The 13,033-nt window shown below is 44.6% G+C and overlaps 1 protein-coding gene and 1 long non-coding RNA gene across 4 annotated transcripts in view; one reads left to right on the top strand and one right to left on the bottom strand.

The window, feature by feature from the left end:
• Positions 1-13,033, bottom strand: part of LOC135315390 (uncharacterized) — a 313,306-nt gene that overhangs the window by 147,548 nt on the left and 152,725 nt on the right. The gene's annotated exons all lie outside the window — the stretch shown is intronic.
• LOC104051408 (vascular endothelial growth factor receptor kdr-like) overlaps positions 1-13,033 on the top strand; it is a 142,281-nt gene that overhangs the window by 80,091 nt on the left and 49,157 nt on the right. For both annotated transcript variants that reach the window (XM_064463424.1, XM_064463423.1), the window contains exons 11-12: positions 2,563-2,668; positions 10,272-10,380. In XM_064463424.1, coding sequence (XP_064319494.1) covers positions 2,563-2,668; positions 10,272-10,380 — 215 coding nt within the window. The remainder of the gene's footprint in view (positions 1-2,562; positions 2,669-10,271; positions 10,381-13,033) is intronic.

The raw sequence follows: 13,033 nt of genomic DNA, 5'->3' as shown, positions 1-13,033 counted from the left end.
CATAATAGGCTTTTTTCCCCTGTAAGAGCTATTGTCAGACAAATCTGCTAAAGGTCTGGCTTCATTTAGTCACCATACAGAATTTATGCCACTTCCTAAGGGCCGTCTTCACTAATGCACACTGAGCATGGGCTCCAGTGGCAGCATCTGCGTTGCAGAAGCTGGAAGAGGTAACCAGGCCTTCACGCCTTACTGAGGACTCTTTGCTGAAGTCTGGAGGCAGCCTCAGGTGTGAAGATGCAGAAGCAAATCACTGCATCAAAGCTGTCAGAAAGGAAGGAGGCAAGTTAAAACACAAGATGCTTTTCAAGATTCACCTTATACAAGAGGATATTTTCTTTGCTCCTGCTGTTATATGAGCAGAGGGATCTATAGAAAGAGGTCTTGTCTGAGGTCTGAATACTTCCCCTGGTAGCCCCAGGAGACACGTATAATGTTTCTGACCGCACTTCAACTCTTTCCTGCAATGAGAGGGCTGAAGTCAGGTTTTCCATCCATAAAAAAATGAAGGCAGGTCTAGGAAGCAAGACAGAAAAGTGCTGGATAGTTCCTTATTTTCTCACCATTTCAATGCTTTTCCAAATGCTGTGAAATCTTGAGATGGGAAAATCACAGAGAAGCTCCTTTCCCAGGTTCTCTGCCACAGCAGTTGCAGCGATGTTGGGTGATCTAGTCTCATGTTGGGTCTAAAAAGTGACCTTGTGTCCCTCCACAAGGGAAGTAGCCCATTACCTCATTTAGGTACACTGTTCACGCAGGAATAAAATGGCAGAGATTTGTAGGCTTAGGTGGGGCTGCGGGCATTGCAGGTCAGCAGCAGGCATACAAGCTGCTGCTTCGGAGGTGTGCAACACGGGCAGAATAGAAACACCATAAGGAAACAGGTTATGCATTCTGTAGGGAAGCCACAGAGATGGCTTGAAGTCTTTTCCAGACCTTTCTGTCTACGGAGACAGAATTGGTCATGAATGCCGAATTAAGCCAGATTCAAACCAGTGACCTGTTGGCAAAAGACCTCGTATAACCCTTGTTCCAGCTCCCTGACTCCCTGATCTTATCAATTTAAATACAATTGCAGAGTGGTGTCTACCTCTTCTGGCCTCTGGGGCAGCCTTATCTTTTTCCAGCAGAAGCTGTAGAATTCCTGTGGGAAATGACACAGACCCCATTTCCTCCTGTTGTCTCACTTCCTCTCTCTCTCTCTTTCTCTCCCCCCTCCTCGCCAGTGCACTTTGAATCCCAAAACACTATCATTGTTCCTTATAGCTGTGATGTGATTTGCTTCCTTTGAGTTTTTTCCCTTCATCCTCAAGATAGAATTGTGCCTTGCAGGAAGTCACTCAAGACATCTTCTAATTAGGCTCTTTTGAGAGCTATAAACCCTCCCTTGACCCAGGGTGTTACCCGTGCGTCTTGCGCAGATTTGCCCATGGCACGGCTGATTTATGGATTAGGTTTCTGCAGCATCAGCCTTTGGTCATCACCTACAGAAGTCCATTTTCTCCTGTATCTGAATCTGCTACGGTGAGCTCAGAGGCCCCTGAGACCAGCCATGGGAAGTGCGGTGCCTCTGCTGAGGCAGAGGAGGCGATAAGGACACTTTTCTGTCGTGCACCGTGATGACCGGTGCAAGGCGCGATTGCAGCTAGTTGTGGATCTGAACTGACTTCACTAACTTGCCGTCACGGAGTCACAGTTCGTAACGCCCAGCTATGCTGGACCGGAGCTCAACTGGCAACTTTAAAACGAAGGGCTTCCTCGAGTGGACAGCTGGCAGCACCCCCGGTCAGGATGCCTGGAGCGCTAGCCGCGTCGAAGCCTTTGCCCTCCCAAACGTGAGGCAGCCTGGGTCTCTGCTTATCTATTCCAAGGGTTCTAGTTAAAGAAGATAAAAAAGCCTTTTGCCTCGGGTGGTGCAGATACACCTTTCCGCATGATGTGCTGTGTACGCTGCTCTCTGCCCATAACTCAAAACCAAAGATTGATAACTGGGATATGGTTATCCTCTGGGGAATACGCAATATTAAAGGAGCCTTCTGCTATCGTTTTCCCACTATTTACCCATTCTAATCCCTCAGCCTGCACTTCATGTTGGAAAGCTGAGCAGACAGACAGACACGCTGAGCAACATCTACCTCCCCGCCGCTTTGAATGACTGGCATTTTGAATTTTGAAATGCACCGCAACTGCTAAAAGAGCACTTAAAAAGCCACAGCTGCACTGAGTTGGACTATAACTCATATTAGCCAGATTAAACTCACATGATTTAATTAGTTGTCCACTATTTTCTATTTTCAATCTTCAGAAAGTTTGGGGGGTTTCCTTGCCGGTCATATACTGATCTTTGTCTACCTCTGTCAAGGTGCTTCGTAAATAATTTTGAAATGTGGCATTGGAGGAATAGCGCAGTTTCACAAAGAGGTAACGATCCCCAGCTTTTAGGATTTTTTAAGGCCTAAGACTGCTGTCTAAGGATGACATTCTCTCTCTTTAACAATGCCTCCCTGGGTTATCTGCAGAGAGTCGGGGTCTTGAACATCACCTTTGCTTTTCTACCTCCAGATGCAACCCTGACGGGCAAAAAATTGTGGTTCAGGAGAACATGTCCATAGGCAACACCATCAGAAGCATTGAAAATATAACCATGAAGCATGGGGATAAAAGAAAGGTATGTGTCTGATAAAAATCAGAGCAATGATGTCATGGAATAGCAGTGGGCTTTACGGCGGGGACGCTGCGCTCACACGGAGCTCTCTCCCCGCAGTTCCCAAGCTCCTGTGGGTTGTTAACATGCTTTAAATTCCACAGCCCTGGGATCATTTTTAGATCTCTGCTGTTTATAAATGCCGGGATTCTGGCAATGATGTCACATACCCTGTTTAAAACTCTCCAAAGACTTTTGGGTCAAAAACCTCTCTGTCTCCCTCAGTCTTGAGAAAGTGTAAGGCTGGTTCAGTGCAAGAGGGGTCCTGTGAAGCGCACACAACTGATAAGGACTCTGAGTTCATTAAAATGCTTAGCACTTAGAGCGCACTTTGTACTCCCCAACCTTGCCTACTCTCCCAGCAGCAGGAGTTAAACGGCTGTGTAATTTAACAGGCCAGAGATAGCTGGCCTGATTTTCAGAGTGTGTTGGTGCCTGCAGTACCTGCCTGTTTCGGCTGGACTTGTCAACGTTTCTTTACCCGTTTGGGTTGCCAACCACGTTCCCAGCCAATGATGGTGGGAAGACCTCCTTCCTTCTACACTTCCCTGCCTTGTTCCCCTTCCACACAGCACCGGGAGCACGCTTCCTGCATGAACTGCAAAGATCCCAGCCCTGAATTACCTGTTAAATGCCTCCCGGGTACCTGTGGTGACACTGAGTGATATCGTTTACGCACATCCATGCTAATCCTTGAGAAATTGCTGAACTGTTCTGCTCTAGATTCACAGACTTCTGGCTATGCCTTGGAGAAGATGCTGTGGTCTGGCTCAGCCAGTTGTTTTACCCCTGTTGGACTTACAGAGGTTTGTGGCTTTAGGAGTGGTTTTGCAGCTACAGGTTTCGAGGTGGACGCTCCAGATAGTTTAGTGCCTAATCCTGCAAGGTGCTGAATGCTGCAGTTCCTCTCCTGGTATACCTTTAAGCAAGTGATAATTCTGGGGCTACTCCCATGCTTAAAGTTAAGCACAAAGCTAAAGTGATCTTCTGGATTGGGTCCAGACTAAATCAGCATCTGGCAGGATCAGTGCCTTAGCCATCTGGCTCTTTCTCATGGAGACTTTCCAGCTCTAAACATAATCTAAACCAGAGCTCTGAAAACATGGAGGTTGGGCTGGGAAGGAGAAAATCAGTGTTCACATTTCATTCCTGAGTTTTCCCCTTGCTGGAAGATATTTATAAATTGGATTTATTTAGATGGCATAGTGCCCCTTAAGCTCGGTTTTTAAATGTATTACAGTATACATGAAGTTACATAATTTTACAATTTATAGTATAGTCATTATTTTCATCTCCTGCTGATCCATTGGTTGAAAACACATTCTGAGGTGTTTCCTAATAATTTTCATGTCCTGATTAAGATTTATTCAAATTAATAAAACTAGATTTTATGAATCTCAGTTTTCAGCACTTTGTCTCCCTGCTTAAATTAGCAGACAATTCCTCTCCTTCCCTCTATCTGAAGTCCAAGGCTATCTGAGTTAAGTGGAGTCTTTAGATAGTAGAATATAATTCAAAAAAGGCACTGATGAAAACTCATAGCCTTCAGACTTTTCCTTGGGTTTTATCAGTCGTTATTCCCACCAGAAATGGAACGGACAGGAAACAGCCCAATCAATTCCCACCATGTCCTAGCAAGTAATTCATCTGCATTGACTAGCCAGATGAAATAATAAAGATGTTGGAGTCTGACTGAGCGTGGCTTTTATTGACTGTGTTATGAAGCTGGGATTAGCTGAGATTGGTTATTCTTCCTGTGTGATTTGAGCCTGTCCAATGATAGCTGGAGTCTCGGAACAGAAGGTGGAATTTACCTAGTCTCTAAGATTTCTCAGCGTCCCTAGAGTTCCCCCTTGAAGAACTGTAGCAATACATGCTGGTTCAGTGACATGAAAAAATGCATTAACTTTTTAGAGGTGCTAAGAATATGGGAACAAACCCCCAGAAGTTACCAGATCCAGACTCCTGCTCAAAAACTAGCTTGCAGGGCAGCAAGCAAGGATTTTTCCAGCAGACCACTGATGCTTGTTGTGATCTTCATTCACACTGAGATCTTTAGACATCTATTTGACAAAAGTGGCATGTCAAATGGAGGCCTTTTGTCATCTTCGTCAACATGACTATTCCATTATTATCATTGCACAGCCACGGAAGTGAATTTCAGCCCCTCCTGTCTTCTGAAGGCTGAGTCTCATTCCTAAAGGAAAGCATGTGGTTATCGTTAATGTTATGATGTGCCTCACTGAAGCTTTGGTCAAATAGTGGTTGAGGCAATTGCATCATGATAGTTTAATTTTCCTGGTGGTTTTGAGTCAATATAGAACTTTTCATTTTATGATTTAAATTACTGTGTAGCTACCTCCAAAGCCTGCTTTTTAACACCACGTGAAACACCTGTGATTGCACAAATTGCCTGAATTTCCTCTTCAAGTTGCAAGGAGCTAGGCTGCTATTTTATTTTCCTTCCTGTTAGTAAACTGAATGTACTGGTCTGAGCTTGGGAGAACAGGACATAGCAGAAAAGAACGCAAGATCCATACATAATTCAGTCCTCATTGGGGGGTTCCTTTCATCTCTTTTCTCCCTTTCATGTATATATGAGAGAGTGGCTTAGCCATGTGCATGTTTCTGCAAAGAAACTAATACATCTCTTTTGCTGGGGAAGCTCATAACCGCTTGAGAAAATTGACCCCGAAATGCCAGGTTTAAACCTCCTGAAGGAACAAAAAGGCTACATTGGAGTAGTGGGATGCGTTTGGTGAAAAGTATGTGAGCAACTCAGGAGGGCTGTTTAAGTCTGTCACCCTGCGTGGGTGCCCGCTTGTGAGCTCCCACAAGCCTTGTCACGTTGGGCTCCGGCAGGGGAAGGTGAACAGTCACGCAACTGGGTTTTTGAACAAAGCATCCACTCTCGGGGAGACTAGCCCATGTCTTTCAGCTACCCAAGCACAGGAGCACACGGACTGCTGTCCGTGTGCAGTACGATACTACACTGTCCTTGGCAGGTCTTCTTGAGAGAGCCTGGCTAGCAGCAGGGACGTAAGGAATGGCCTCATCTTCCCTGCCCTCTTAAATTCATTAGCTGCAATCACTGGGTGCGAGGAAGAAGCATGGGGTGGTAACTGCCCATGACTAGCCAACGCCTACCCACCTGCCCTGGGGCCAGAGAGTGATCAGTCCATCCGTACTAGAAATGTATACCAGTTCCTCCCGAGGCACCTCAAACCTCTGGTTTTCCCCAGTTTCCTGCCCTGTCCAGCTCCATTCCTGATCACACGGTACCGCCATCAGCTCTGCCATGCTGTCAGGAAGGCACCGACTGTTCTCGTTTTACAGGGAGAGAATCGCCCACTGCCAGAGATAAGAGCAAACCCTAGAAGTTCTCAGTCAAGTCACAGGCTTCTCGCTTGTCCTCAGTCCATCCTTTAGCATGTTTTGAATGAATGAACTAAGATCACGGATCAGAATTGTCAGGCTATAAAAATAAGTGTTATTCTGTGCCATTCAAGTAGATGGATTGGGAGCTAGCTGAATATTTTCTTCCGGGGTCTCTGGTGAAGTTCTTATAATTGCATCTCCCTCTAGCCACCTCCACCCCAGCCCTGCCAGAGTTAGACAGCTGAGAAGTTTTCCACCCACTTTTTCTACTCCTCATCCTCGCCCACGTATAGCTAACGAAGTGAAAGAGAGAAGAATTGTTAACTAAAGCTGTTGGAGGGAGGGATTAGACAAGGGAAAGAGAAAGCAAGGAATAACAAGATATATTAACTCATGCTGGCTCCAGCTTAAAAAAAGGTCTTGCTGCTCTGTCCTTACTACAAGATGTCTTAAAACACTCATGGTAGCTGGCTGTGGAATGTTATTTGGCTGCTTCTAAAATAGCTTGCTTTTATCAGTTTGGGAACATTACAGTGCAAGACATATGGACTTCATTGAGCTATTCCATTATGAGTTTTCCCAGCAGCAATGTCTATTTACTTGTCATAGCTGTTCTTCAGAGATCAGTCATTTTATTTCTTTTCTTACTGAGTTTTAAACTTAGTTTATTCTTTTATAATAATTATTTATTAGCTAATAATCCCTTCTTTGGGCTCACAGTACTGGGTGGCCTTTAGGTTAAGGAATAGGAAATGGAGCCCTTTACTTCCAAATTCAACCCAGACAACCAAAACTGGTCCGAAGGATGTTTGGTATGCAGTGAACTCCCAGGATCTCAGCCCTGCTCCCACTAGGAAGATGTCTAGACATTATGTGTCAATAATTTGTTATTAATTACCATTGGTTCCAGCGCAGTCTGCACAGAAGCTAAGGACTGAGCAGCCGCACGGTTTGTGCTACCACTTGTGGCTGGAGTACATTGGCAAGGGTTAACGCATCATTTAGTCTGAACTGCTCTTGACTAGGACTTGGAGTGGAAGGTAAACTAAAAAGTGCAAACTTCCAGGCTGGAAGTAGTTCGTGGATAGTAATTTCTCTGAAGAGACGCAATGTTTCAAGGCAATTGCAGATTTCACATCAGCGTCATTATTTAGACTTAGCAGAAGGTGCTGTGCTCTGGCTGGGAGCAGAGTTTTCTGAGTAGAAGGCACGAGAAACAGCTTTGATGTGGGCTCGGACAGGAGACCACCAGCAGTCCCATGCAGCTGAGGTCTTTCTGTGATTTCATGAGTCTAGATGTGGCAAATGCCAACATGTCTCAGACTTTTCTATCCTGGCTCTGATTCCAGGAATGGAAAATACTTTGCCAGGTGCATGGACTAAGCACATAAAGTAGATTATCCCCTCTGATTTTTTTCCACTCTGTACTAAAGGTCCCCAAATGCTGGGACCGTGCCACCCCGCTGAGAGAGAAGTCTGCTAACAGTTTTCATTTTTAACAATGGGAAAAGATTCCTATGTTTTGTTAATCAAGTCCAAACCATTTTCTCATTCAGCCTCTTTCTGCAGACTTCCCTTGAAATGGTTGCATTGAAAGCATAGGGATGGCGTTTCGAAGAACAAAATCCTTGCCCCTACCTGCCACGGTGACCAAGTACAGACAAATTTCAAATTTTCAAGTTTGTTCAACTTGGGTTGCCTACAGTAAGAGGTGACGAACAACTACCAAAACATCAGCATTGTGAATACTACGGGGTTGAACATCTGGGTTAATAGGGGTTACTTTTCAATGGGATCTCCTCGACTGATTTCAATGGGATATCCTTAATCTACAGATACCTCAAAAAGCAGATACCACTGCTGGCTTCCTAAATGTTTCTTTCAGGTTCTTTCTGGTAAAAGACAAAACTATGTGGTCTTATAGAGGGAAGGAGGATTTTGATGCCCTTTGGTGTAGCACATTAGTGTTCCAAAGCACCACTCTGTTGAGGACTAAACCAGGATTAGGTTAGTCTGGCAACTGAAAACCGTATTTAAGATGCTGGAAAGATAATTGGACTCCCAAGCTCAGGGATTTACACGGGAGCACACAGCTATAGAATGAAAAGCTGATACATAATGATTTCAAGGGATTTGTCTTATTACAAGAAAATCACTCAAAATCCTTCATTTCTGGCTCTGAAATCACATATATTTCTCTGCTGGATGCTGCTGGTTTGAAAGTCACATTTTGGAGGACTCTGGGAGGTGCTGGTTCTAAGACAAGACAGGAGAGTGCGTCATCTCTTGGGCTTGGGTGTGTAGCAAAATACTCCCCAAGTGCATAACAGTGGTTTTGAGCATACAAACAAGAAAATGACTTTCTCTCTTTTCCTCAGTAATTTTCTCTGCAGAATTTGCCCCCAGATTGTTTCCCACCATATTTTTAACATCTTTTTCACCTTCACATCTAGACACAAGTGAGATTAGCTGAGATGAAGTCTCAGTATAGCTATCTGCTCTTTTTTTCCCCCCCACTACCATGTCAGACTTTTCTTGAGCTATGTAGGTAGAGACAGTAGCATCTGTGTGTGTTCATGAGCGTATGCGTGCGTTTGCCTCCGGGCCACCAAATGCAGCTTGCGGCATTGCATCGGTTTTCAGAAGAGCTGCAGTGTCACCCCTAACGCTTCGGACAGATTCCAAAATGGATAATTACATTCCCCTTTATGATTTTAACTGGCTCTACAGTATTATCCTCAACATCCCATCTAGAGCTGTCACTTAGCAAGGCTAATCGCTGTTATATAGCTGACCAAATTTATCCCCTTCTGTCCTCAGCACGTACATTTATATTGGCTTTTTCTATTCCCAAATATAACATGCTAAGATCCAGTAATCATGAGAAGCAAGATCTTGGTCCTGATTCAGCAGTAACTCAAAAGGCAGTGTCTGCTGCTTGAAGTCAGGGGTAGAGGTCTGAACGTGCTTGTTAATAACCTGTGGCATTAGGCCCACTGCTACAGGAATAGAAAAAGGAGGAGGAGCAGACTGCTCTGGGTGATTTTATAACCAAGTTAGAGCTATTTTCACATCATAAATAAATCAGAACTGCACAGCTCTTTCTTTGGTGGACACCAGAGGGAGCTGGGTTTACTGGTCTCCTGTTTTCACCCCTAAATTTGGTATGTCCCTAATTCTTGGTTAAGTTCTGTGCTTGGTGCCCATGAAAAGTAGATACTTTCCCACTTAACCCATTATTCTGCTGAAAATGTTCCCCATTAGAAAGTAAAATGCACACGGGATCAAAACCTTTGAAATTCATTTCCCTACAGGATTTAAAGTGCCAAAGCTCAGAAAATCTGAAATAACTCTCTGAAAATACATCCCACACAGCTATAGACACATCCGTGGTGCAGCTTTATGAGGAGTAAAGGAATGCCTTGTGTGAGTTTAGTTTAGGATATTAAAAAGAAAGTCCAGAGATGCTTTTGTGCACTTCAAAGCGCTCTCTGGAGATAAGGACAAAGGGCCAGAGGGTGTTATAAGTTTTGATTCTCAAAGTCCTCAGAGAGGATGGCAAAGAAAGTGATATTTGTTCCAAATGTGAGGGCTCAGAGTTCCTCAGGTGAATGGCTGCAGGGGAAGCAAAGTAATCTTGCAAGAACTTCTCTGTCTCGGTGGGTTAGACCCTGCTTTCTTGCTAGCATCCCAAAGGAAGTACTAGAAATAATTAAAGCCATGACCTGTGGATAGTCCTGCATAGGCTTGTGATGTTGCATGATGACAGGGACAGGGGAGTGCCGTATGGCTGGCTCCTCATCAAGGAGGCCCTGCACAGAAGCAGGGGCTTAGGATGTTTCAGGAACGCAAGTTCTTAAGGATGTGTTTGAGTTCAGTCCCGTGAGTAACTGAACCACTTCCTCTTTCTATGAGGCGAAGCTCAGGACAAGTGTTCCTTCCTTCTTCATGATCCTCCCTTTCTTTCTGCATTTGCCAAGTGTCTTAGCACAGGCAGCTTCTCCAGAGCTTCCTTACCGCACGAGTTCTGGTGAGGCAAGGCTCTGAGGAAGCCTTTACTCTGAAGTTAGGCTTATCACTAGAAACTCCTCTGTTAACTGTTTTTCTACCATAAAACATATCCACTACTCTCAAGCCTCTCTGCTAAGGCTACACTACACTCAAAGCCTTTACTTTTTCTCTTTGGCAGATTGTGAGCACGCTAACCATGGAAAACAGCAGTGCATCAGGGATCTATTACTGTGTGGCTTCAAACAAGGTCGGCGAAGAAGAGAGGAGCATTGAGTTCTATGTCTCAGGTAAACAACACAAGAGCGCCTACACAAAAACTAAATGCTGATGATCTGATTTACCTTAAAGTTTTGTGTGGCTGGTGAGTGCTCATTGAAACTTCTGGGAATCCCTGCATGCTGTGTTTTCAGAGCACTCCCAATCACACAGCGCCAGGCTCTTCACCACATGCAAGGTTGGGGCCTGCGTCAGTGCACAACCGAGTTTGACATGTCCGGCATCAGTCCTGATGCCCCTCTTGCCCTTTTAGAGCTGCAGATGCAGGCCTTGAGTCTAGTCTTAAAGCAACCCTCACGACATTTGAGCGCTGTCCTCATGAAACCTCTAGCAAAAGCTAAGTCCTTTGTTGTCTTCCAAAGGCCTGAAGCCTCTCCCTGACTCAGGAGAACAGTTGGTCTCCAATTAAGTCAGCAGACATAGCAAAGGTGAGCAAGGCCAATATTCAGACCTAATTCAGGGCTGATATTGCTGGGAGTTGTTGTGACATTGGATCCCTGCCTGAGCAATTAGCCTTTCCAGTGCCCTTTAAGGAGGGAGGAGGTGGACATGTTATTTCTCCAAAGAACACAAATCCAAACAAATATCTGCTTAACCTTTCAACATAGAAATTCTTTAGTAGTGAGATCAAGACCTACATAATGCGTTTAGGAGAGATGGGAGTTTAAAAAAAGAGTCCGGGGACAGCCTTGTTCAAGTGCTTAACCAGAACAAACTGAATCATTTCTGTGCTCACTTTCTGGATGAGTGGATGTTGGCTGGTAGAATTTTCATCAAAATCACAATTTTTAGAACAAGAAGTGCAGAAGTGTCCTGGAAGGTAAATGTCTGATTCTCACTACCTGGTTTCTTCCCCATGAAGCAAGTTCTGAGGGCGAAGCTCGCTCGTGGCAGTGCTCTGCACTCCTCTGCCTCTCTTGCATCCTGTGCTCTTTGACGCCCTTGCTCTGAAGTAACTCAGCACATTTCAAATGGGGCTAACCAAACAAGGGCTCACTAAACATTCTTACCATTCTTATGGCACAGACATGCTCATATGACAAATGTCACCCAACCATAACGAAGCTTGTGCCATATGGCAGAAAGATTTCACTTCCATTTACAGCTTCTTCGTACTACCCCAATGCCTTATGGAGAGAGAAAAGGGTTTAAGCTTCCAAAAGATATTTTCCAAAGCCCTAACTCTTATTTACTTCAGAAAAAGCCCTTCAAGGTGCACTTTTGGGGGATACAGCTCAGACATACGACATCGTCAAGATGTCCAAGGCAGGCTGAAGACCAGCTATTAATTTTATACTTCACCACTTCCAAGTGTTGAGTCTTCACGCGGGTTTGTTTCGGCTCTGAATTCTGCCAGCTATTATGTTTGGATGGGTTACTCAGCGCCTACTTTCCCAAGCTATTCACAGTACTTTGTAATACTTGGTGACTAAAACCGATGCTGCAGCGCCTAAATAAGCAACTAGCACAAGGTCAGATCCAAAGGGTTAGATCAATCCACAGACCTTTCACAACTGTGTTTTATTTTAATAATAAACTTATGTAGGGTTTTTCCCCCAGAGTGAGCTAATATTTCAGATTTTTTATTATAAGATCAAACTAGCAAAGTTTTGAGACACAAATGTTTTAATCATGTAATTTTAATTATGAAGGAAATGAATCACCGGACAAAATTACTGACAGTGAGCATGGTGGAAATGTTTCCACCAAAAGAGACCAGGAAGCGAGCAGGGTTTGGCAAGACGGATATATTCTTGCCTGTGAAGAAAAAAGACTGTGAGTCTGTGCCATTCTGGGGAAGAGGCAGATGCTAAGTGAGCATGACTGACTTTTATAAGTGATGTTTTTAAAAATAGTGGTGTTTACAGATTAGAAAGAAATGAAATCTTTCTAAATGTGGCCATCCTGATCCTGAAGTGGGTCATGTTGCAGTGATAAAATAGCAGCAGAATGGCCTCCTGCTGGGTTTCCTTACATGATGGTCCTCTGCTGAGTAATGCATATTCTCCAACACGTGGCCAGGCTGCTGTAAGAGCTGCTGCTGAAGCTCTGCCTCACAGATGAAAAAAACCCACTGCCTTCTACTCGGTGCACTTGGAGGAGGCTTCGCGACTGCCAGGTTACTCTCACCAGGAGCTACCTCTAGTTGGAGAGACGTTCAGGGACAGTTTGTGAGGTACCACACAGGGGAAGTCCAAAAGCATAAGGCTCTGAGCAGGCCGCTTTACAATTGCTAGGCTGATTAATTTTATGCAGGTTGAACCTAAAAACTGAGATAAAGGCTGAGTTAAGAGTCTGAGAGCACACAGACAATGTGTGGGCCTCTAGGACAACCTCTAGCAAATGTTCGTAGCACTTCCCAGTGCTCTCTTCTCTGCAAAACAGCTGCTAGTTTTGGGACTCCACAGTTAATTCAGCCATCTGCTGATCTTAAAGACCTCATCTCCCATTATCTCCTACTTACAAACAAGCTGGTGGATCCTGAGCTGCTTTCAAACATTTTGGCTGAACTGAGCTTAATTAACTTCTGCCTGGTAAGAAATCTGAAGGTGATACAGAGGTTGAATTCTCTTCTTCCCTCAAAAACCAGTTCCACTAGGTCAGGGTTGAAATGCTTTGTCAGGACATGGCAGGGTGTTACAGGGGAACTTCACCAGGTGTTTG

The sequence above is a fragment of the Phalacrocorax carbo genome, chromosome 11 (genome assembly GCF_963921805.1).
Source record: "Phalacrocorax carbo chromosome 11, bPhaCar2.1, whole genome shotgun sequence".
NCBI lineage: Eukaryota > Metazoa > Chordata > Aves > Suliformes > Phalacrocoracidae > Phalacrocorax > Phalacrocorax carbo.
The sequence above is the reverse complement of the archived record's forward strand: the minus strand, read 5'-3'. Positions and strand labels throughout refer to the sequence as shown.